Source organism: Strix uralensis, chromosome 3 (assembly GCF_047716275.1).
Source record: "Strix uralensis isolate ZFMK-TIS-50842 chromosome 3, bStrUra1, whole genome shotgun sequence".
NCBI classification, from domain to species: domain Eukaryota; kingdom Metazoa; phylum Chordata; class Aves; order Strigiformes; family Strigidae; genus Strix; species Strix uralensis.
The window spans coordinates 73341087-73367242 of NC_133974.1; the positions used below are offsets into that span (position 1 = coordinate 73341087).

At 44.2% G+C, this 26156-nt stretch overlaps 1 protein-coding gene across 2 annotated transcripts; it reads left to right on the forward strand.

Moving 5' to 3' along the window:
* Positions 1-78: 78 nt before the first annotated feature.
* On the forward strand, positions 79-24295 carry LRP11 (LDL receptor related protein 11). 2 transcript variants are annotated; one of them, XM_074862869.1, is made up of 7 exons: positions 79-632; positions 5861-6027; positions 11917-12058; positions 14135-14260; positions 15030-15242; positions 22477-22578; positions 22843-24295. In XM_074862869.1, exons 1-7 carry the CDS (start codon positions 95-97, stop codon positions 22995-22997), a joined length of 1443 nt encoding a protein of 480 aa, XP_074718970.1. In that variant the 5' UTR covers positions 79-94; the 3' UTR covers positions 22998-24295. The 2 variants fall into 2 exon arrangements, with proteins under 2 accessions (XP_074718970.1, XP_074718971.1); XM_074862870.1 differs by having other exon boundaries at positions 5864-6027.
* Positions 24296-26156: the final 1861 nt, after the last annotated feature.

Consider the following 26156-nt stretch of genomic DNA (forward strand, 5'->3'; position numbering starts at 1 on the left):
CCCCGCGCCGCGCTCGCGGGTGCCGGCGGGGGGAGTCACTCCCGCCGCTCCCGCCTGCGCGCTGCCGCCGCCGCCGCCGCCGCCGCCTGGGGCCATGGCGGCGCTGGTGCTGGTGCTGCTGGCGGCGCTGGGCGGGCGGGCCGTGCTGCCAGGCGGGCAGTGCGCGGCGCCGCTGGCCGACCTGCGCTCGCAGATCTCGGGCGTGGAGTCGCTGCTGGAGGAGTTTCGCCGGCAGCTGCAGCAGGAGGAGCCGGGCCCGCCGGCGGCGGCGGCGGCGGGCGGCGACGGGGAGCGGTGCGGGGGCAGCAGCAGCTTCTCCGCCAGGCCCGACTCTATCATCCGCACCAAGGACTCCATCGCGGCCGGCGCCACCTTCCTGCGGGCCCCCGCCGCCGCGGCGGGCTGGCGGCAGTGCCTGGACGCCTGCTGCGCCGAGCCGCGCTGCACGCTGGCTGTGGTGCAGGGGCCCGGCCGGCCGCGGGGGGCGGCGGCGGCGGCGGAGCTGGGCTGCTACCTCTTCAACTGCACGCACCGCGGCCGCCCCGTCTGCCGCTTCGCTCCGCACCGCGGCTACAGCACCTACAGCCGCCGGCCCGCCGGCCTCGCCCCGCCGCCGCCCGCCGCGCCGCCGGGTAAGGGGCGGCGGGGCGCGGGGCCCGGCCCAAGATGGCTTCGCGCGGGGAGGAGGGCGGCGTCGGCCGGGGCCGCGCCGGGCCGGGCCCGGGGAGCGGCAGCCCCGCGGCGGGAGGGAAATGGCGGCGGGCGGCCCCCGTCGCGGGGGCAGGCAGGGCCGGCGGCCGGGCCCGCTCGAAGCGGGGCCGCCGCCATTTGCCGCTCCGCGCCGTGGGGCCGCTGGCGAGGAGGGGGACTGGCCGTCCGTACGGTCTCCCCGGTGCAGGGAACGGGCGCCCGGGGCCTCGCCCGCAGGAGTGGGGACTGGGAGTGCCGGGCGGCGCCGCGCCTGTCGGCGGGGGCCCCCCTGGGGCGGGAGAGGCGGCCCAGCCGCGCCGGAGGGTGCGGGGGCTGCGCGGAGTGGGCGGGTTTGGAAAAGCCCGGCCCTGGCCCCTCTGCCTGTGCAGGGCCCTTGGGAGCGGCCGTGGCAGCGGGCCGGTCGTTGGGGGCCGGCCAGTGGGATGGGCCCGGTCACGGGCACCGCACCCCCGGGGGTCCTGGTGGGTCCCGGCTGCACAGATGAGGTTCCCTAGGGGAGCTGCGGGTGCTGGGCACCCCGGGGAGTGTGAACCTGGCTACGCCAGGGCCTGGTGCCGGAGCTCGAGAGCAAGTGCATGCCCAGCTTCTTGGGGGTGATGTCCAAAAGTTACCACCTAAGCGGGCTTCTCGTTCACTTAATTCAGAAGTTTTCTTGCTTAAGAACTTGAGAGCTAGACTGAAGAAGATGGGGATATCTCACCAGTTGTCCAGAGGCAGCATGGAGGCTCTATAACTGCCTCTGGAGTCTGGTCCACATCAAAAGCAGCAGTTTGTTCAACCCTGAAGAGTATTTAAGAACAACATAATCCAGAGCAAGCAGCTGTAGATGAAAACAAATCTGGATTTCAAAATTTGGATTCTGTTTCGTAGCATCTGCTCCAAAGAATTTACTCGCCCTCCCCCACCTCCTGTTGTTAAACAGCTGCATCTTAATTCATTTTGTCTTAATTTCATTACCTTCTGTTTACAATACTTTCCTACACGTCCTCTTCTTCATCTATCTTCAGCGATGTATCTCGGCTGAAGTAAATCAGTCGCTGCATGCAAAATGAAGGGGTGGTGTGAATGAAAACTATGTGTCCAGATGGCACCTGCTGTTACTGCCCCCTTGGCAGGGGAGACCTCAGGCTGGAGGTCCGTCCAGTCCTGCTTGTCTTAAGAGAATGTCAGCGGGAATCCCCTGGAAATAAGAGAGAGTGGGAGCTCAATTTTTAGAGGAGTTACAATGCCTAAGTATTTTTTACAAAGTGCATGGGCAGGTAAACTAGAGCGCTGTAGGGAGGAACTTATGGCAGTAAAGATGAGGCAAGCTTAAGGCACCAGAAGAACCCAAGGTACCGTTGTGACTTTTCAGCAGGGAAAGTATTAGTTCCACAGTATTATTTATGTAGCAACTTTTGGGTAATTGTGTTTTATAACTCTGTACGCACTTGCAAGATAGAAGGCTTAAGACTAGATTTTACATCCAAGTCACAGAGAATTGGGCTTCTTTGAAAACCTTTGAAAATCTCTTCAAATGTCCTTCATTTTGAACTTCCTTAATTCCATTAAAACCTGGCGCTAATGTAGAGTGCAGGTATGGCATGATATAAATAATACTGTCGTGCAAATGATACTCTACCTGTTAGAAATCTTGAATTCCTTGAGTTCTTGAATTCTGGAATTCTTGAATGCCTTGCCTTTTTGGCAGCTTTCATGACCATCAGCACTGGGCTTGCAAGGCAATTTCAATTCCTAATCTGCAAATTGCTCTGTGTCCTGTTGGGTTTATTTAAAAGTCTGCCTTGTGGGTGATGGTGGTATCGGAAACGGGGGATTATGACTTCTTAATGCAATTACACTGGAGCTTAAGCAGAGCCACAAAGGAGAATGAACTTTTATTCAAACATCTGTCAGCCATGACATAGACCAGGAGAGAGAAAATTAAGATTTATTTTGCTGTCTGATGTTATGTTGCCACTGCATTCTTGAATTACACTGAAAAATTAATCTGGACAACAGTGTATCATCACAGGACGATGAAGGCATGTCTCTTTTCCCTTATGTCATCCCATGATTGAATTTAGGAAGTTTAGGAAAGAGCTTTGCATTTCTAGATTCTTTCACAAGGGGATCAATTTTACCTGTTTTGGGGTTTTTTTTCAGGAGTACTCTGGTGTTAAGTCTTCTACTGTTTTCTTTTTGATAATTCCAAACCAACATTTATCCATAAACGCAGTGTCCTCATAATTCCAAAATATTTCTGAGCATTAGTATACAGTGATCTCTATAAGGTGTTGTGGTTTCATTTATGTTAAGGATCTTCAGTAAACCAAAACCAATTGCTTAGTTAATTCTGGAAGCAATTAATGACAGATATGTATTTCTCAGATCATGTGTATCTCTGTGTAGTTCCAGAACAGTCAGTGGTGGGATAATTTTTGAGACTGAACATTTCAGTGTAAATTCAAGTCCTTCACTTTACACCCAGTTTGTGCTGGTTTGGCTGTAGATTTACTTTGCACTTCCACACAGTTTGTGCTGTGTGAACAGTGAAACCCCATATGCCTATACTGAAAGAAGAGGTAATTGTTTTTTTCTTTGCTAGGCAAATTTTTAAATTTTTCATGTAGAAAGAAAGAGGACTTGAGTGCGTCACCAGAAATGTCTGACTTCCCTTCTGTGCTACTCACTAGTGGTGAGCAATGGGAAGATTCAGCATTAAGGTAAACGAATATCAAAACCATTGAGGAATTGGCAGTGAAATAACCTTTTATAACAAAGCCTTCATTCAGACAGCGAGCTCGCAGCTTCATTATTGGCAAGCCAAGTCTGTATAAAGGATGGAGGAAGCAGAATAAATTAAGCCTGCCATGTTCCCCCCCCGCCCCAAGAAAAAAGGGTTGCTTATAAAGTTGCAGCCCCTTTTGTAGAAAGCAGCCAGCTCCAGCATCTCAAAGTGTTGATCTGGTATATCAGTTTTATATTGCTTATTTATGTTCAACCTAAATAAAAGTTAGAAACAGAAATTAAAAGATGCTTTCTGAGCTTGATTTTTCTGCTAACTTTTGTCTGATAGTCCTTTACTCCTGTGAGCAGTGGTTGTAAGTGGCTCCTGAGTATCCCTCCTTGCTTTTTTATGCTGACTTCTTAGAAGCATGTATTCCCCAGATTTGAAGGTGTTTCACTTACTAAGGATGATGTATTCCATTGCTTAAAACTTTGCTGTGGAAACAAGAGTCTTTAGCTCAATACGCTGTCTCCTCCCATGCCAGATGTCTCCTCAGGCCGATTTTTTCTTTACTAGAGCAAAAGATGAGCTGATTTGCCGTTGATTTACCTTTCTGAAGATGTTCTGGTGGCTTACAAACAAAGGCATGGTACCTCCGTCCTTGGGGACCAGAGGCCTAGTGTGGTCACTCACTCATCCTTAGCAAAGAGCTGGCATGAATCTCTGTGACCTGCCCTAACGTGAAGTGGTCCTGCCATTGCAGCTTAGGCTGCTGGAGTATAAAGTTGGTCCAGGAAGAGAATATGCTTATTGCTTAGGGCCCAGGGGAAGTGCCCCTACAGGGCATTGATCAAGTCATTTAAACCAGGCAGGTGACAGGAAACCACTTTCCAAGGTGGAAGTGGAAGAATGAGTTGTGCTGTTTCAGATCCAGGTCAGGCTCTTCTTGACGGTCATCAGTAAAGTAAATAATTGTGTGAAAGCTGTAGGTAACTCATATATACCAAATAAAAGTTGCCCTGGCATCATAATGATGGTGTTTATTAACAATGAGTGGGGCTTTTTGCACCTAAATGTTGCTTTTTAAACCAAGTTGGTTTTGAGAACTGAGTGTATACAAATTAGGCAAAGCTTCCTGTGCCAGCTAGATGAGCAAGAACTGTTTCATACTTTCTATTATTAGACCCTGTTTTCAGTTAGTTCTCTAACTTAAGGCATTTTTCCTAACTTAAGGCATTTGTCTTGAAATTTTCTATGTCCAACCGACTATTGAGAAAAACAAGAAATAAAAAGTTTGCTGTTCAGCCAGTGATAAAAAATTGCCCCACTGCTCTGATGAGCTCTGTGCCTTCAAGCAAGTTTTTGAAACTGAAGAGGAGTACGTGCAAGGGAGAATCCCTACACTGATGGGGAAGCGCCTTTTCTTTCCTTGTGCAGCTCTGCCCATGCTGAGTGAAGTTACAGCCTTGTGTTCAGTAGATGCTTTTCTGAGCTTAATATCCTTTACAGGATATCCTTTGCAGAGGCTGAAGAGCAGAAAGCACCCTGGCACTTCAGGGTGCCAGCAACGTCCCATGCCCAGAGAAGGAACGAAATTTGAGCAGAGAACTGCAGAAAGATACAATCTTGTGGCTAAAGTTGTCAAATGCTGACTTGTAGAACTAGATTTTATCCCACTCTCTTCCCTGCACCACCTGAAGGTTGCAGAGCAAATGATTCAAACCACTTCTTACAGGTCATGTCAATTAATGTATCGTGGGCTTTGTTAGTCTAACCTGAAAAACTTGCAGTCTGATTGGCAAAAGTACTTAGTACTCACAATTTTAATCAATAAGAATTGTACTCTGAATACAGCAAAATGCTACAAATCCTACATAGTCTGAAAATCAAGCTTTGAATGTCTTAAATTAGGCACTTAAAATCAGTGGTGATTTCTGATGATTTTTAATCATGTGCACTGCTTCACCAGGATGCCATCTTATGTCAAATAAGTCTTTCACTCCTGTAATGATGCATTATAGAAAGAGACTGAAAGCCTATTAAGTTATGCAGAGTGCTGTAAAAGGTGTGCAGTGACTGCTGTCTGAATATGTAATTCATATTTAAATCCATTTTCCTTAGTTCAGATTAAAAATCTACACTGATGCTAATAATCCTATTTGTTGTATTAGTGAAACATCCATGTACACAGAGAGGTTTTTTATACCACGTGCTTCTAATGTAGCAGTTATTTCCTGAAGACATCATTGAATATGGAACAGTTAACTAAAATTTAAGTAGATACTACCTTGCTTAACAAAATGTGCACTAATGAACATGTCCTGTCTTTCAGGAAGTTGCACAGTGGCAAATCAATACCTTAATCAAGAAAAAATGTTTTATATAAATAATCACTCAGTTTCCCCTGATAAATAACTGAGCTTCTCTTTTTTATTGAAGAAGAGGAAGAGTATGACGAGCCTCCACGGTGCAAGGCGGGACAAGATATTGTGCTGCAGTCACCTGTTGACTGGGTGCTTTTGGATGGCCGAGAAAGTTCAGATGACCATGGAATTGTGCAGTACGAGTGGACGCTGCTGCAAGGTGACTCATCGGTTGAAATGAAGGTACACGTGCAGTCTCGCACATGGCCAGTTACTTGCAGACTGTTGTGTTCATACAGTTTTAAATGTAGAGCTAAAAGTATTAAATGTATTCAAATGGATATGGCTACCAGGCACCAAAATTAGGATGACTGTACAACTTGAGCATTTATTTCATAGAAATATAGAGCAGCCCAGGTTGGAAGGGTCCTCAAAAGGTCATTTGGTCCAACCTTTCATGGGACAAGGAGCCTAGATGAGATTATCTGATCTGTCCAATGACATCTTGAAAACCTCCTGTGATGGGGTCTAATACCGTGTCCCCAGAGAGTTTGTTCCAGTGATTATTTCTAGCAGTTTATACAGTTCATCCCAATCCAGGATGGCATGAGGCAGCCAGCAGCAAACAAGTAGATGCTAATACTTGACTGTATTTCAGCTCTGCTCTCTTTTGCCATTGTTTGTGCTCACTGCACTTGTTTTTCAGCTTCTGTGATCCAGGTTAGAGACACCTCAGTCACTCAGTTAGTAAAAATAATAAAGTATTTTCACTAACAGTCTTCTGTCAATGCTTATGGAGAAATTGCAAAGCAATGTGTAAAGTAGCCATTATGAGACATCTTGGGATACTATTTTATTATATCCATACAATTTCTGCTGCAGTTGGGTTTCAACTTAAACCATCAAGAGAGGGATTCTCCATCCTACCCTTCTTTGTCAATGCTCTAGGAGCAAGCAGAAGAGGAAAGGAAAAATGCCTCAAACCCGTAGAGTCTACTCACATTCTGTTCACAACCCATGATATTCAGGGCATGCTGGGAACTCCTTCTACAGCAGGAGGGACGTGTAAAGGGGAGAGGGTGTGGACCATAGACTCTTTCTGTTGCTGAGATGTTGCCAATGGATAGGAAGAGCTTAAGCAGGACAGGATCGGCAATAGAAACAGTCCAAAACCCAAGAGGCCATGCGTGACAGTGCCACCATGAGCAGTACCTGACAGTTGCTGCTTATGTCTGTCCAGCTCAGTCATATCAAAGACAAAATACCAATATCAGCAAAGTTACTCGAGATGTGTAATGATGGAACAAACCAGAGTTTTGCCTAACACCAAAAAGCTAGTTAAATGCATTGAAACCCAAAATTGGCGTTCATGGGAAAATCCAACAGAGCCATTGGTTATTCCTTAGTCTCCTGGAGGGCAGTGTAGGTAATGTGTAGGTAACTGAAGATCACCATGTCACAGTTAGGAAACATGCTGCTGGGTGAACCCAAGGAAGACAAATGGATTTCTCTGGTGAATAGTTACTGAAATTTATGCACCAGTAACTTTATAAACATGCTCCTTGCAGAAAACACAGGAGGGCTATTCAAAAGTATTAGTTAAGCCAGTGCTGCTTGCTTTTGAAGGTTTTATCTTCTACTGCAAGATCCACAACTTTGCAAGGGTGACTACAGTCAGCCAGTTCTGAATGTCTTGAGGCTATATTGCAATTTGAAAGTGTTATGTCAAAGACCGCTGTGAGTTTATCTTCATTTATTATTTTATTGGCTTGAAAATTAAAAGGTCAGAAGGGTTTGATAGGGAATGTGAACAGCATACTACACAGAAAAGATTTGAACAAAGCTTTAAGAATAGTTGCTAGGTATCATCTAGATAAAATGAACATTTTATTATCAAGAGTTGTTAATCTGACCCTTTGCAGCATTATTTTCTTTAAACAGTTGTTAAATACTCTTTAAATTAATCTGTGATGTAGGAATATATCTAGAGTAAGACAAAAATTAGAATTATAAAATGTAAAGTTCATGTTTTTACTTTTACTCAAAGTCACTCCATAAAATAGGGACAAGTCTTATATCCATTTAAACTTGCAAAATTCACAGTAATCTTGGTGCTTTCTTTATATTTGATAATGGAAGACAAATTTGACATGCATTCATGCTTAAATACTTTTCCATTGTGTTCAAATGAGCAGGGATTTCTCCTATAGATATGTACCCTGATGATTATCCATGATAATTTAATTTTTAGAGTTGAATTAATAATTGTGATTTTTTTTTCCATACAATCTTCAGTTGCTGTCTTTTGCTGTCCTGAAGTTACTGGATTTCATGTCATTTTCTTAGAAAATGATATACGAATCCATAGCTACAAGGGAGAACGGGACTATGTTTAAACAAGATAAAAGGCAGCTGTTGCATTGCACTTATGTACCAAAGAATAAATAGAAGGCAGAGGAGGGGGAAGGACAGCTATAAAAAGATCTTATCGTATTGTAGAAGGAAGCCAGTGGAAAATTTTTTTTCTATTGTGACTGATTATTGCTTCTTAGGTAATTTGCTTCTCAGATTGCTACCCACACGCTGTAGCTGCACGGCTCCATGACACTTAGGTGCAATTATGGGTGGCTTATTTTAAAATGCTGATTATCTGGAAATTTACTGTCTAGTTTGAGCCAAAGCTTTTAAGTAAGCAGGTAGTCAAGCGTTCTTCGGGCAAGACGGAGATAAAAAGGAAAGCACAGAGATCTCTAGGGGAGTGGCGGCATGTTTGGAAGTCAGTGTCATTTCTCTGGCTCTGCACTGAGAAGAGAGTTGGACTCCGTGGCTCATGAGTTTTAAATACCATATTTGCTCTCCCAGCAGTCATAGTGAACAGCAGCAGGTGTTTTTTAGAGCATATTTATTTCTGTAATACACTAAAGAATAAAATTCTAAGGGGTCATATACTCCATCAGGAGGTAATCAACAGCATGATCAGACAACTGACTGTGTTTGTGTAACTAGAAAAGGAAAGAAATTTCAGTTAGGAAGTTCAGTTACCAGATTTATCAATACACCCTGCTATAAAGCTAGGTCTAGGACTCTGTTATCATATTTGTTGAAAATTCCTGTTCTCTTTCAGACATAAAAAGCAAGTTTAAATAAGCAAACTAAAGACCTTTATTGAATGTTGGTTTTAATATTAATTGCAGAGGATTTTAATGTACCTTTATAAAAATAGACCTGTGTGCTTCATTTGTAAAAATGTGCTACATGTCCAGTAAACCTGCAGCACTTTTTTGTAGTTACTGAAGTATATGTGTTACTGAATTCTTAGACAGCTGGAGCTATTTGTGACTGCTAATTGTCACAAGGTTAAAGAAAGTTCAACATTTACAGATACCACATTCATTTTATACAAACTTACTTCTAAATGACCATTGTACTAGTAATAGCAGTTTGGTACCGGTTTTAAATTATCACAGAATCACAGAATCAACTATGTTGGAAAGGACCTTGAAGATCATCTAGTCCAACCATTAACCTAACACTGCCAGTTCCCATCTACACCATATCTCTCAGCGCTATATCGACCCGACTTTTAAACACCTCCAGGGATGGGGACTCCACCACCTCCCTGGGCAATCCATTCCACTGCCTAATAGCCCGTTCTGTAAAGAAATACTTCCTGACATCTAGTCTAAACCTTCCCTGGCGCAACTTGAGGCCATTCCCTCTTGTCCTATCGCTTGTTATTTGGTGAAAGAGGCTCATCCCCAGCTCTCTGCAACCTCCTTTCAGACAGCTGTAGAGGGCAATGAGGTCTCCCCTCAGCCTCCGCTTCTCCAGACTAAACAACCCCAGTTCCCTCAGCCGCTCCTCGTATGACATGTGCTCCAGACCCTTCACCAGCTTCGTTGCCCTTCTCTGGACACGCTCGAGTCATTCAGTGTCCTTTTTGTAGTGAGGGGCCCAAAACTGAACACAGTAATTGAGGTGCAGCCTCACCAGTGCCAAGTACAGGCGTAAGATCACTTCCCTGTCCCTGCTGGTCACACTATTTCTGATACAGGCCAGGATGCCATTGGCCTTCTTGGCCACCTGGGCACACTGCTGGCTCATGTTCAGCCGGCTGTCAATCAACACCCCCAGGTCCCTCTCTGACTGGCAGCTCTCCAGCCACTCCTCCCCAAGCCTGTAGCGCTGCTGGAGGTTGTTGTGGCCCAAGTGCAGCACCCGGCATTTGGCCTTATTGAAACTCCTACAGTTGGCCTTAGCCCATCGCTCCAGCCTGTCCAGGTCTCTCTGCAGAGCCTCCCTACCCTCGAGCAGATCAACACTCCCACCCAACTTGGTGTCATCTGCAAACTTACTGAGGGTGCACTCGATCCCCTCATCTAGGTCATCAATAAAGATGTTAAACAGGAGTGGCCCCAAAACCGAGCCCTGGGGGACACCACTCGTGACCGGCCACCAACTTGATTTAACTCCGTTCACCACAACTCTTTGGGCCCGGCCATCCAGCCAGTTTTTTACCCAGCAAAGCGTGTGATCATCTAAGCCTCGAGCAGCCAGTTTCGCCAGGAGAATGCTGTGGGAAATGGTGTCAAAGGCCTTGCTAAAGTCAAGGTAAACAACATCCACAGCCTTTCCCTCATGCAATAAGCAGGTCACCCTGTCGTAGAAGGAGATCAGGTTTGTCAAGCAGGACCTGCCTTTCATAAACCCATGCTGACTGGGCCTGATCCCCTGGTTGTCCTGCATGTGTTGTATGATGGTACTCTGGATGAGCTGCTCCATCAGCTTCCCGGGTATCGAAGTCAAGCTGACAGGCCTGTAATTTCCTGGATCATCCTTCCGACCTTTCTTATAGATGGGCGTCACATTGGCCAATTTCCAATCTGTCGGGACCTCCCTGGTCAGCCAGGACTGCTGGTAAATGATGGAAAGCGGCTTGGCGAGCACCCCAGCCAGCTCCTTCAGCACCCTCAGGTGTATCCCATCCGGTCCCATAGACTTGTCTGTGTCTATGTGATGTAGCAGGTCACTGACTCTCTCCTGGATTGCGGGGGGGTCGTTCTCCCAGTCTCTGTCCTCTGGCTGAGGGGGCTGGATTCCCTCAATACAACTAGTCTTGTTATTAAAGGCTGAGGCAAAGAAGGCACTAAGTACCTCAGCCTTCCCCTCATCACTTGCTACCAAGTTTCCTTCAGCATCTAGCAGGGGATGGAGACTCTCCCTGGTCTTTCTTTTGCTATTGACATACTTATAGAAACATTTCTTGTTGTCCCTGATTGCTGAAGCCAGATTAATTTCCAGCTGGGCTTTGGACCTCCTGATTCCCACCCTGCATAGCCTTACAGCTTCTTTGTAATCACTGTGAGTGGCTAGCCACTTCCTCCAAAGGCTGTAAACTCTCCTTTTCTCCTTGAGTTGCAGCCAAAGCTCCCTGTTCAGCCATAAAATAAAATAAATATTAATTTCCTAATGATATAATCCAATTTAAGTTGTTTCTGTATTTGTATCACATGACTTTCTGAAACCTAATGTTTAGGTCACTCACTATAGATGAACTTTTTTCTGGTTCAGAGCAAGGCATGGAAGTTCAGCGTGGGGCATGGAAAAATTCAGCCAGCAATTTGTAAAACTTGTAAGTGACTACCACAAATGTCATACCAGATGGAGGTGAACAGTCTTATTAATAAAGCAGTGCTATCAATTACCTTATCATAAAACAATATGTAGCGGAAGTAACTTATGTGGATACATATATATTGTCTACAGACTAACTTGGTAGAGACCAAAATTATATTTTACTGCCTACCCTCTAAAGTTACATTTCTAATTACTGAAAAATAGAGTTAAATGTATGTTTCCATTTATTCTCCAGTGCTAAGATCCACAGCTCCAGGTAACTGTACCATGAAAAACAGTACATAAATGTTAAGTGTGTTTATTTTTAAAATGGATGCCAAAAAAAGATCAAAATGTTACATGTTGATACACATGCTTGAGCGGACTGGCTAGACTTAAGAGAAGTATTTAATCTGCATGAAAAGCACTGTACAGAAATGAGCTCCCTATTCCTAGAAGTTTATGGATGGATCCTTTGTTCCAATATGGGTTTTTTCGCTGTGTTTCTTTAATCAGGTACCACAACCAGGAACACTGAAACTGTCTCACGTTCAGGAAGGCGGGTATGTTTTCCAGCTAACTGTGACAGACACTGCAGGTCATCGGAGCTCTGACAATGTCTCTGTGACCGTTCTGCCCATGGTTCATTCTGCAGTAGGTGAGAAAAATGACCGGAGCTGTTGCCTGTGTGACACCCAGGGTACAGTATTCAGAGCAAGGGAGGCAGAAGCTGTATTCTCCATTTCCAGTGTTTTATTTTGTCCTGATTCATTACATAATGACATCTTCTTCAGATTTGAATTGCTGTTTCAAAGTGAGGAAGCAAGGAAGCATTACTTGTTTGTTAGAGTAATAATAGTTTCAAGCATTTAAATGTTTATCCTTGTATTGATAATAAGCATGCAGGGTTGGAAAATTAAATACTGCCATATGTATCAGGCACATCATAACAGTTCATTGTATAGTCAGATGGTGCGTTCAACATGCCAGGGCTTGCGCTATAGGGAAGACCCAGTTAAAATCAGTTAGTAGTATGTGTGAGGCACACACTAATAATAATAATACTGACTTAAATCTATAGTCTAAAAGATGGGATGACTTCTTGTTTACATGCATTTAAGCTTTTCTGTGTAATGGTTGTTATCAAAGCCTTATGTTACTGGGCAAACTGGAACTGCAACTGACCCATCATTTTTAACCTCTGAGCTCAGGAAAGGTGTAAAAAGCATAAAAGGTGGAAAGGAAGTTACATTTTGGTGGCTGTCATTTCTGCGCTCTAATGTAATAACTTCTAATTACATTGTAAGTAGCAAGTTGTTAATACAGATCTGCTGCTCTGGCACAAAGTAAAAGTTAAATGGCATCGTCACTACGTTCGGCTGAATCAGTGAAAACCTTGCTCTGCACCAGTGCAATATGTCTACATGAGAGGGTAGTCCCCGTGGCAATAAATTGGTATTACAAAACCCCAGTTATGAGTCTGCTTAATAATGCCTGTATTCCAGTAATGGATGAGAGAGTTGTATTCATTAATGTTTAACTCAGTTAAAGCAGCCAGAGAGGTTTGCTGGTTTATTTATTTGCTGCTGTGGGTATTTGTGGTATCTTTTGGATGGAGCACATGGATTATTTGATGCCTTTTTTCTTTTTCTAATTCCCCAAGTACGTTTGTAATTAACATGCTACTGCTATAGTTAAACCAATCCAGTGCCTTAATACGTGCAAGACCTGTGATATTATTAGTGCTGAACTTCAGGAGATGCATTTTCTAGGTATGATTTTAGGGGTTTTAAACAGGCGCCTGCGTTCCTGCCATACTTCCCTTAGCATTGCACAGCTTTGTGGTACACAGCAGGATAACAACCAAAGGCTGTGACTTCCTTATGCAAATCGATTTGCTGTTACAACATTAACCAAACACTGAATTTGATAGTGCTTTACAAAGCAATGAACTACACCACTGTTGGAAAGACAAAAGCACGGATGTGAACACTTGTTAATTACAAGGTCAGAATGGGATTCAGGAAAGCTTTGAGTATGCAAAAAGAAATGTCCAGGGACACTCTCCATTTCCAGAGTTATCTAAATATTAAAGCAGGCAGCAATCAGTTCTTTCTCATGAAGGTCACTTGTGAGACCTTGTGCATAGTCCTGTTCTGGCATGTGCTGTATAGGAGTCAGTGAATTTTTGATGTAAATAAATGACGAGCATTCTTTAGTATTTTAATTAGGTTGTAGAAAGCATGCCATAAAAGATCTATATGTGTGCATGTAAAATAACGTCAGAAATACAGAATGGGTATGTAGTAGGAATTTTGTGTTGGAGAGATGCAGTTACAGCCATAGAGATTTCATTTATTTATTTTCAGGACTGTCTGGGTCTTTTAAGCCTGGGAAGATCTCCTTTCAGCTTAGGCCAGCAGAGTTTGAAGTGCTGTAGGGGTGTTGCACAAGGTGTAAGATGCAACAGCCTCCAGACTGAGTATTCCTATAGTAAAGAGATTGCCAGAATAGTGATGGGGGTGCCAGGAACAGCTATTAGCTATATTAGCTTTTGTGTCAATATAGCATCATATAGCTGGGCCTGGCCTTTCTTCACCTTTCTGCCATGTTTGTGGTCTTTCTTGACACAGCATAGTTTTGCTTTTTCCTTGGTGCTGCAGATTTTAGTCATTGACTCAGTATTTACTGCTTGGATTTCTCTTTTGGTAATTTGGGAATTGTTTTTCAACAGCCTGTGTTGGGGTTTGCTCTCGCTACCAATTTATCTGCGATGATGGCTGCTGCATTGACATCACGTTTGCTTGTGATGGTGTGAGACAGTGCCCCGATGGATCGGATGAAACTTTCTGCCAGAACTGTAAGTGCACCGGGCCACAGTGTAGATTGGTCATTCAGGGTGCAGCTGCTTTCACAAAGGGGAACGATGCCCTTTCTGTGGCCTCTCTCCCTGTGAGCAAGCAGCTTGCTCCTGCCATAGAGCCTTTCATTGGAAATGGCACGTGGGAAGGTTTAATGCCTGCATACAGCAGATACTCAGAAGTTAACTCCCTTTTCTTCAAAGCATATCAAAGCTGTCAGAGGTCCCCAAATGGCAGATCTGTGTTAAGAGTTCTCAACCTTTGAAAGACCAGTTCTTTACTTGCATGATGATTCTAGAAACAAGGAACCTGGTCTTGATCTGAAAGGGTGTCTCAGAGGTATGCTTCCAAGTGCAGTTACACACCTTGCAAGAATCTGAAACACTGAAAATGTGAGCACGTAGGGGAACCAGCTGACTCACCATCAGTATGTTCACTTTCGTTAGTCATCCTCAATATGTGCCCATGCTCAGCTAAGTGAACAGAAATTACCAGAGGGTGAATTGGCACAATGGCTAACCACTCTTTCACTGATATTTCAGATGCTGGATTTCACTGTAAAGCTCGAGTATACTCTTGCGTAACAGCTGACAGCGGGAAATTGGTAACTTGCTATGCTATGTATCTGGAACTCACATTTCATCATATGTCTGAACCTGAGGAAGTTGTTTAGCCTGCCTCAAGGCCCATATCAGAGGGTCTTCCATCACACCACTCCCATTCCCTTCAATTCTGTACAAAAATTGATTTTTGTTTCTGTTAACACAGTCAGCCCAGGTCGGAAGACAGTGACACATGCAGCTCTTGGCACTACCCAGCAAAGGACTGTAGGACTGACTGAAAACACAGATGAAGACATCTCTGCAGAAAACACCCTGAAAGCCACGGCCAGAAATCAACCACTTCTCTCAGTGGATGCAGACATGTCTAACCAATCGCTTTCTCAGGGACCAAAGAAACAAATCAGTGGATTTGTGCCAGGTAAGAATTGAAATGAATTGATTTCAATAAATCATTCTCTTTAAAGGAAGAAAATGTCTTGCACCTTAAATTTATTTAAATTGTCTTTCGGTGCCTGGCTAAGAGTGAAAATTTACAAATGTAAAAATTACAAAAGAAACATGTAATAATTAAGTTACAAGTAGGTATTGCTTTATAATTGTCAAGTCTGGTTCTTACTGGGCACAAAAAGAAAGTTAAAATGTGGAAATGCTAGGAAAAGAATACAGTCTAAGGAACAAAACATGCAGTGAGCTAAATACAAATTCTGTCACAGGTTCAGTTGTGTAAGCTGATGTACAAGGCTCTTTAAATCTGTAGGGCAGTACCTTCAGGACAACATAACAAAGTACTGTTCAACCTGGGTGAGAGTAATTGCTTTTCTCTTGATGCTAACTGATGACTTCTTTTTTACCTGAAGTAGTATCTTGATTATTATGGGCACTTTTTTTCTGACGTGTGTCTCCAGGGCAGGAGAAATCTTTCATCACTATAGAGAAGGCTCAGTCTTTTGTAACAATTGGTGTGTCTTTAATGTTCCCGCTGGTGAATTAAAACAATCTGAAATGGCAATTGAACGAAAGCAAAACTGTGTGCAAGAAGCCTAAAATAAGTACGAGGCCTCCCACTTTTATTTCTTTATGGTTTAGACTGATTCTTGCTAAGACGCAGCTATTTATAAACAGCTTTATCTTCTTGTTACAACAGAGCAGTGCTCAGTGCCCTCTGCTGCTGACTCTTGTAAAGGGCACTTCCCTGGTTGGCACTTTGATGTTGCTTCAGATGCTTGTACTTCATCTGTGGAGACCGTAAAGGGAGTGAAAAACGTTCTTCAAGTATTTGACTGCCTCGGTGAACGTGTAGGAACTGATAGCAAAATCCTCTCTCAAATGTTTTCCCCTTTTCTGGCAGTGTAGATGACCTCAGTGCTCCTTATTGGAATGGCTTAAAATTCTGAAGTCTGCCCCAAACCCTTCTCGTTTGCATAGTCCTGAGTGCCACCTGATACAGGGCCACCCAAACTAAACATCAAATTGCCAAAGGGCATTGCAGGCTCCGATGGAAAGTCAGCTGCTAAGTAGGTCTCAAAAAACATTGGACTTGTGAATCCAGAAGTAAAACCAGAATTGAGATCACCAACTTTGGCAACCTATAATCAGAGGTTATAATTGGAAGTGCATGTAAAAGCATGGGCACTTTTGCATAGTCATATTCTGTGTTTATCCATTGCACAGTGACTTACTCGCACCGTTTTTACTCTCAAGGTAGCCTTTTGCACAATAGAAAATAAAAGAAAAAAATTATTATAAAACTAAAAAAAAGTGATGGAGCTTCAGTGATTAGTGTACTACCAGAAGCTGTTGTAATCTTTTTGATTTTAAACAGGCGAGATTTCTTCTGACCATGTCTGGTTTTAATTCCTGTGGTTTTAATATTGCTCTTTTGACAAGGCTCAGTCAGAATTTAATTTCAGTTAAATGATACTTAAGGATTTCCTTGTAGAATAGAGTGATCCAGTCCTTACTGATCCAGGAGCCCAATACTTTTAGCCAGAAAAGCAGCAAACAGCCCAGTGAGTTTTAGAATTGCCTATGGATCAGTTCCAAAGAGAACGCATGTGGTGGGACATGAAGAGGTGCTAGCTACCTGGGTCCAAAGCGCAACTGCCAAAATCTGCTCTGAGTTGTCTTCTCATGCAGACAGTTCAACTCGATAGGAGTCACGTGCTTGTACCCTAATGATTCCCAGAGGTCCAGAGAGGCTCAAGCCCTGCCCCACTGGCAAGAACCACAGTCTTTATGGAGTCGAGGAAATAAGCATCTAACCTATTCCTAAAAAATCCGTCCAGATCTATTAATTAGATTTTTTTCCATCACTGCCATCTCAAGGAGGTTACAGACCAAATCTAGTAATTAGCTGCTACAAAAATGTGAGACACAGAAGCACTGGAGCAGCTCCATGAAGCCCATCTGGAAAAGTGTTCAGGGGGGCAATTGCCAGATGCATTTTTTAGGAAAGGTAAGCAACACTGAACAGAAATCATACCAGCAGCCTCAAAGGTTCAGCAATTCCACTGGCATAAATCCTGTTCTGGGATGGACTGTCTCCTGAGACAGTGCCGGACCCACTGCTGGTGCCAAGGCAGGACCTGTGCCTCCAAGTCACACTGTAAAGGTCTTTGCTGGACCAAGACAATAATGTGTCTTGTTGGCATACAGTTGACTTTGCAAGCATCCAGGCTCCCGATTATACTATTATAAATAATTTTTTTGAAATAAGCTTTAATGATTTTAATGTCAACATGGTGAAAAGCTGTCTACTTAAGATACATATTAAGGAATATGGCTTTACAGCGGCAGCACAGGCTCCAGCTTTTCACTTGAGAGTGCTCCACTCAGGGCTACATTTGTCTTATTTCTTAGTTGGCATTTGCAGATTGTCATGGAAATACAAGTCGGGAAGAAAACGTGATGCTTTTAGATCCAGTGACTGCAAGGCAGAGCAAGAGAAGGAATATTAAGGGTAATTTACCTACAGGAGACGGTATGTGGCACATTCTGGGTGGCTGCTAGACATGATGCTTGATACAGTAGCTTTCAGCTGACTTTTAAAAAACATGTTTTTCCCAAGAAGTTGCAGGACTGGGAGTTGCTTTTTCTTTTTTACATTTGTTTTTATTTCAGTGGTGGTTACAGGACCAATAAAGACAGGTCCCTTCTGCTACTTACCTCCCCATAAGCAGCTTTCATCTCTGACAATCCAATAAAGATGTCCAGTAAAGGGACCTTCTTATCAAGGACCATAATATTTATCTATTCTCCATTTTAAAAGGAGCTGGGCTAAGCTGTAATGTTTTGGGCTGTGGGATAGTTCCTCGCAGCAGGAATATGAGCTTTCTGCCTAATACTAGGGGAAATTTGTCCCAGAATCCATTTTCTCATAATAGTTTCTCCGTTCCAAATTTCCCTTAACCTGCTTTCTTTACTCCAGTAGCCCCTCATGTTTAGCTCTGACTTGATACAAGCTTTTTAAGGATTTACACTTAAGTATGAAAATATGCAAGTCCAAGGTGAGGACAGTTTAAAACTTCTACCTGACCCAGCAGGGGATCTATTCACAGTAAAGAGAAAAAAAAAAAAAAAAAAGGCAAACCAAAACCCAAAAGTCATTCCTTCATTCATTGTTGACAATGGATGAATCTTGTTCTGCACTCTTGCCTTCCCAGTGGGATTCTTCTACAGCAGGTTGACTCCAGGGGAGCACCAAGTCCAACTTAGAGATAACCTCCTCAGGCACTCAGGGCATGGAGTCTTCTGCAACAGACTCATGGTTTACTTTTGCTCAAGCTGGAAGGCCAAACATTTTCTCCCATAGTTGAGAGCAGATGCCAGAAGAGGTACTTTCCCTTTGCAGACATACCTCCATAGTGAAGTAACCCAGAGTGCATCTCCTCCAAAGGCCAGTGCAGCATTGCTGCATGGCTGCCTCTGAAGTGCTCCAGTGTCCTTCCTAGGGAAGCTCTCAAGCCCAGCTGCATATTCTGGCACTGCTGCACTTGTAAATGAATATAGCAAAAATATAGTTGCAGAAAAGCACATTGGAGTGAGCAATGGGCTGGCTTCTAAGCAGCAACAGCCACTCTAGCAAACACAGTCATGCAGGCGGGTTGAATTCACACGCAGCCTGAAGATTTGCACTCCCCAGTATAGCCAACTCAAGTGTATAAATCACCATAACAGCTTTTCATTCCCCTGGCACAGGGTCTCTGCCTCTCCCCAGGCTGCCCACGCCAGCTGTTGTGCAGTACTGTTCAGAGCTGGGATTACCCTGTTTGACTGAGTGCCCAAGCCTTAGTCATGGTTTTGCTGCAGAGGCACTGACAGCAGTAGCCATAACCTAGATCATTAATTTAGTGTAACTGGAAAGGGCTATAAATTGCAATTTCCTAGGCACAGACTAGAAAATTGAAGTGAAAACAAAATGAAACGCACATAACGTGCTTTATGTCAGGCTCCCAAACCTGTTTGGGGAAATCTCTCTTTGTTTTCTAGTTGCTAAGAGACGTTAAGCAGTCTTGACTCTGATAGGCCCTCCAGTCTTGTAAGAACAGCCACAAGTCTTTAACAATGCCTACAAGCTTTATTGAAAGGATTCTGTTATTCTTCTACCCTTCCAAAATTTTCCTGCTAAACTTCTCTCCAGCTCTATTTGCCAAATGTCATTACAAGCAGTTGACTTAAATATTCCCTTTACTCAAATGGCAGGAAAACAAATTTATAAAACATCTAGCCTTGTCATACAGGCTGGAGCAGCTCTAAGAAGAGCCAATGCCTTTTAGGTATTTCCAAAATAAAGACAAATACTCATTTAATTTCATTTAGGGAAGACAGAAGCAGAAAACAGCTGCTGGTTTTGGTCTCAATTACATTCAGGTTATTTTGCACAGCTCTGACACCATACAGGTACCTTAAAGCCAGTACAGTTTACGCTTAGGATTTCACAGAATCATGGTTGGAAGGGACCGTAAAGATCATCTAGTCCCAACCCCCCTGCCATGGGCAGGGACACCTTCCACTAGATCAGGTTGCTCAAAGCCCCATCCAGCCTGGCCTTGAACACTTCCAGGGAGGGGGCAGCCACCACTTCTCTGGGCAACCTGTTCCAGTGTCTCACCACCCTTACAGTAAAGAATTTCTTCCCTATATCTAATCTAAATCTACCCCCTTTCAGTTTAAAACTGTTACCCCTCACCCTACCACTACACTCCCTGATAAAGAGTCCCTCCCCAGCTTTCCTGTAGGCCCCCTTTAAGTACTGGAAGGCCGCTATAAGGTCTCCCCAGAGCCTTCTCTTCTCCAGGCTGAACAACCCCAACTCTCTCAGCCTGTCCCCATAAGGGAGGTACTTCAGCCCCCTGATCATCTTTGTGGCCTCCTCTGGACCTGCTCAAGCAGGTCATGTCCTTCTTATGTTGTGTGCCCCAGAGCTGGACACAGTACTGCAGGTGGGGTCTCTTGAGAGCAGAGTAGAGCAGGAGAATCACCTCCCTCAGCATGCTGGTCACACTTCTCTTGATGCAGCCCAGGATGCAGTTGGCTTTCTGGGCCATGGGTGGACATCGCTGGCTCATAGCTTTCCATCCACTAGTACTCCCAAGTCCTTCTCTGCAGGGCTGCTCTCAATCCACTCATCACCCAGCCTGTATTTGTGCATGGGATTGCCCCAACCCATGTGCAGGACCTTGCAGTTGGCCTTCTTGAACTTTATGAGGTTTGCAGGGACCCACCTCTCAAGCCTGTCCAGGTCCCTCTGGAAGGCATCCCTTCCCTCCAGTGTGTCAACTGCACCACATAGCTTGGTGTCATCGGTGAACTTACTGAGGGTGCACTCAGCCCCACTGTCCATGTCACCAACAAAGATGTTAAACAGCGCTGGTCCCAACACTGACCCCTGAGGAATGTCACTTGTCACTGCTCTCCACTTGGACATTGAGCTGTTGACCGCAACTCTTCAAGTGAGACCATCCAGCCAATTCCTTATCCACCAAGTTGTCCATCCGTTAAATCCAACTCTCCAGTTTAGAGACAAGGATGTTGTGCAGGACAGTTTCTAATGCTTTGCACAAGTCCAGGTAGATGACATCAGTTGCTCTTCCCTTATCCTCCAACCCCATCGTAGAAGCCCACCAAATTTGTCAGGCACAATTTGCCCCTACTGAAGCCATGTTGGCTGTCACCAATCACTTCCTTATTTTCCACGTGTCCTAGCACAGTTTCCAGGAGGATTCGCTCCATGATCTTGCCAGGCACAGAGGTGAGACTGACTGGCCTGTAGTTCCTTAAGTCCCCTTTACATGCCAGAACAACTTAAAGAGCCTGAATGAGAAGGAGGGCTGCAGCTTGTTTCTAAGGCATTTCCTAGCAAGTAAAGTTAGTGTTTATGCACCCCTAGCCACAATGGCAGGTCAGTAAAGCCAGAGCTTGTGAGGCTGTGTTGTGCCTTAGAGTGGGGACATTAGCACTAACCTGATACCAGGTTCGATGAAACAATTTAAGCTGTAATTAATGGTCATGTGTATTCACAGCTGCTGCTGACAGGGATGTGTTGTGCAGTGTTTCAGAGCTGCTGGTGGTGGGTTGGAGTTACACATGGTGCATGTTCCAAGCTGAATGACTTAAACACTTCCTTAACGCCCACCACTATATGTAATTCCAGTTAAAACGTTTCACATTCATATTTTACAGATCTTGTAGCATAGTATGTTTCCACTGGCATTGGCACAGTTCTGAGGGCTGCCAGGAAATACATCAGGGCACAAGGAGTCCTTCAATATTTATCAGTAAAAAACAAATATAATTACATTTAAAAACATGGGTCTATTTCTGATTTTTGTGAGAGTGTGTTGGTGGATTAAGCTGTCATTCTTGCATGAAGTGTCCCTGTAGCTGTTGGTGTAGGACTTCAGTGGGAGGGCAGGAGGCAGGAGTCCCAGCTGAGTTACTCTTTGTTCCTGTGAAGCAGAACTGCAGCCACCTGCACTCCCAAGATGAACACTTCTTGGCAGAAAACTGTGTTTTCTTTTCTCATGTAGTCACAATGCTCTGCTATATCTTGTGTACTACACAAAGCTGAAGTGACTCCAAGTCATCCTCTTTGAAATGTCTTCCCCATGTATTTTTATGTCTTCCAAGTACGTAAGTTCTGCATTTGTATGTGTCAGGTAACAGGCAAAATTGAGGTAATTTGTGTAGCCAACCTATGGGTTTCCCACTTCACAGGTTCAAAGGGTAGAGATCAACATAACTTGAAATGGCCTCATTTCCACCTATATATAACTGTATATAGCTATACATATATATACATAACTGCATATAATTGTATATGTAACTATACATAGTAATGTTTTAGCTCCCATCATGGAAGTTTGTAAAAGAGAATTTATATCCATCTTTTTTTCAGTGGAAAGTGACCCACTTGGGTTTGGTTGAGATGCATTGTGGCTTGCAATGCTAAATTGAATTTACATTTCAGCTTTAGTTTCACAGAAGTTCAAAAATTCAAGTTATGCAATAGGAGTCAGAAGTTCTTAAACTGTGGGATTTTTTTGTTTTCTATATGTAAGTACTTTCACATTACTTAATTCTAGTGTCCTGTGGTTAAGACTTCCTGAGTCACTGAATTGCAATATTCATTTATCTTGCTTGATTTTGTGCAGATAACAGTTCCTCAGGGAAAAGAACAGATAATAAAAATGAGAATGGCATAATGGTGCCAAAAAGAGATCAGCTTGGAGGTGGTCGTCCAGTCCCAGAAACAGGTAAGACTGACCGTATGAATTCATTTTGAATTATGTTGGTTTTTCAGTCAGGTGCTATAGATCCAGATACTATAGTCAAAAATTGAATAACGTACTTCCATATTCTGAACTGTTCCTAACTTGTATGATCATACAGCATGAGTTGCTCCAAATATTAGCACCTAAGTGATAGACTAGCTGTATTTTGAAAGAAAAATTTCAGGTTTTTTCTACCAATTTCTCACTGTATTAAATAAAGTGTAATTTCTCTTAACCTTGTTGTAGGTGCTGTGTTACCCTTAGCCTTAGGCTTGGCCATCACTGCTTTACTGCTGCTTATGGTTGCTTGCAGACTACGTTTAGTGAGACAGAAGCTTAAAAAAGCTCGACCCATTACATCTGAAGAGTCTGATTACCTCATCAATGGGATGTATCTCTAAAAATTAGATTTAGGCCAGTTGTTTTCTCCCCTTTCTCCTGTGTCCATGAACCTCTGCCTCTATAAAAGGACCAAAACCTTTAGTTAAGTTTCAATTGTGGAAGCCTATGAGACGAGGAACGTGTTCTTCCCCTTTGGTGATAAAATAAAAAAGCAGGTAGATGCCTGGGCTCAGAAAGTAAAAAGCTTTCAGGCTCCAGAGACTAGCTCCAGTTGGCTCTCGTGCAGAAGACACTGCAAAGTGGGGACACCCCAAACTGGCCGCGAGGTGCCCTTGCCCCGCTCCCCTCCCCAGCAGTCGGTGTGCTGGCCGTGGCAGAACGTGCCATGGGGCCAGGGCACTGCAGCAGCCGAGGCCCAGCAGCCCCTGCCACGCTGGCTGAGGCGTAGAGAGGAGCCTGTGCCGCCCTGCTCCTCTCAGCGCTGCCGCCACCGTGCTCCGCTCTGGGGACCAGGACGCTCCAGACCAACGCGTTACTTCACTGTCCAGCAAAGACTGGTTTGTGTACTTTCCACTTGATGCACTGGGAGGATTTTCATTAAAAAATTTGTCTTGCTTTGTTAATTAAAAGCAATTGCTCTAAGCACCAGCTTTTGTAATGAAATCTGAGATTTAAGGAACAAAGCATCTTTTTTTCATTTGTAGTTTAAACCTCTGTACAGCTAACAGAGTCATGCTTACTAAATGCTAAAATGAAAAAATACAAGTCCTCAGCGGATGAGTTTGGACTTACCAGTGCTCAACAGCAGTCATGTGTGATCCCAGAGCTATGTCTCTCCTCAGAGCTCAGGGCTTGTTCAGCCTTTTCCGCCCTTAGCTTGACACCCTCCATGGTGCGAGAGAGCAGCACGCAGCGGCTTTTACCCAAGACGTTGGAGCGTAGGATTCCTGTTGGTTATCCCATAGCTTCCTGCAAAGCTTGAAAGCTTCGGTGACCTGCCCTCACCCCAGCAAAATTCTTATAGAATTAGAGCAAGTAATTGATATGTGTGAGTGACCTTCAGATGTGTTAATAGTAAAATGTGTACAGTACATGTTATATATACACACATATATACACACACACACACACCCCCCCATGCTGTCTATCTTGTTTGACTGTCCAAGGATATCACATTCATCACAGGTCCCAATAAAAATAGAGGCAAAATGAGGCATGCATCTTTTTGTATGTCGTCTTTTGTACTTCAGTAACTTCGAATCAGCAAGAATATTCCATGGTATACAAATAGTTCTTCAAGTTGCTCGGTCTTGATTACTTTATGTAAAATAGCTCTAATAAACCTATTTTGTTCTTATATTTCTTGAATTGCCTTTATTTTCAGCTACCAGATAAATTTTGTGCTACGAGACTGTAGCATGAGAACAGACAGAAGTACATTCCTCCTTTCTGTGAAACAGCCCTTAAAGAAGCTAGAACGTGTATGGTGGGGGGAGGCTGCTGAGATACCTTGTTTTAGGAAGAACAGGGCATCTACCTCCAGAACCTGTCTCTCAAGCAGTACTGGAGCTGAGCAGGACAGCAGTCACAGAGCTGGCTGTCCCAACCGCACAGGGAATCCGGTTGCCAGTGCTCCTTGCTCAGAGCCCTCCTGCCACGTTAGGCAAAGTCTGGTTGTTAGTACTTAAGTATCACACTGGGTCCTGGAGACCTTCTGCTGATGCTGCCTATTTCTAACTTGTCATGGCCTCTCTTCCATCCCAGCCTACAGCAGGCGTGGCAAATAGTGCAAGACCCAAAAGATGACATTTTAAATACAGCCTTCTAGGAAAGACTCACTGCCCATCTAGTTTTTGGGGTGTTATTTCCCATCACTGAAATTTGTTTGGGGTTTTAATTAAATATCTAATTCTCCTTCACCATCTTACCATAGCAGCAAGAAAAGTAGTCTTTTCTCACTGTGCCCATAGTGCTCCCGTTACTGAAACCCATTAACTGGCATGCAGCCAGCAGAACAAAAGGTTTGGTTTTGTTCTTCTGGGCAGGACAACAGTGAGATCCCACATGGAGCACAAGCCAGCCAGTACAGCCATGGAGCGAGAAGCTGCCGAGCTTTCCAGTTGCTTTACCCGACAGCAGGCTTTGTTGCTGTGCTGCTGTGAGTGGAATCAACCTTCATGGATTTCACATACGACAGCCAAGAATAAACACCTCCAAGCAGAGCTGGAGCGAGAGCAGCAGACAGCAAGCGTAGCCCAGGAGTCTAGCTATCGCTATGTTATAGTTGCCACAGTCTTCCCAGGGACTCTTTCTAGGAGGGGAGATGGTGACAGTTGCTGCTGTGCAGACCACCAGCCTGAGGCATGTTACTTCTCAGGTAATTGCAAACTCCACAACTGGACTGAAATTAAAAAAAGTTTGTACCCTACCAGAAAGCCTGGGTGTTGTCAGCAAGATGAAGAGCAAGACAAAGTTAGCAAAATAACAGATTGGCTTGTCAGCTCCTGCAATTAATACACACTGGTCTCAATAACATGTTTTAATTGAATAACTTCCATGCTGTTTGACTTTTAAATAAGTGATCCTGAACTACTGCGTCAGAGCATATCTGAGCACTAGCAGAAGTTGTGGCCAGACACCCTTGCCAACATGCTGGAGGTGCTGCCCCCTTCTCCCCAGGCTGCTCCCAGCCGTTGCCTCCTGCTGACACCACTTCTGTAGCCCCTTCCCAGCCACTCCCAAGGTCAGGGCACTCTCTCCGATCGCAAAGGAGCGCTCTGAGCAGGCACTGCTTCTACCCCATCTTCATGGTCTCATTGCTAACTGCTTTCATGGCTTCTCACGCAAACTTCAGGAGCCTGGGAGTTTATAGAGTGTTTGTGCTGCTGCAGAAGTCAGATACTCTGTGTGAAAATCATCACTATTTGAGGTCTGTCAGATCTGCTTTTCCTGTCCTAAACACTGACATGTATCTATCCTACACACTGGGAAATATGCTCAGTCCACCTATTTTTACTACCAGTGTGCTTTAGACACATAAGCAGAGAATACTGATTGCTCTGATAGCCCATACCTGTGGATATTACTCCTCTGTGTATTAGGAGAGGTCATTACAGTTTGTTTTGTCAGTATATTTTAATGTTGATCAAGGTACATATTTCAGTTAGATGGCTTTATATTTTCAATTGTTTTACTGCTCAGACCACTTAAGGGCACAA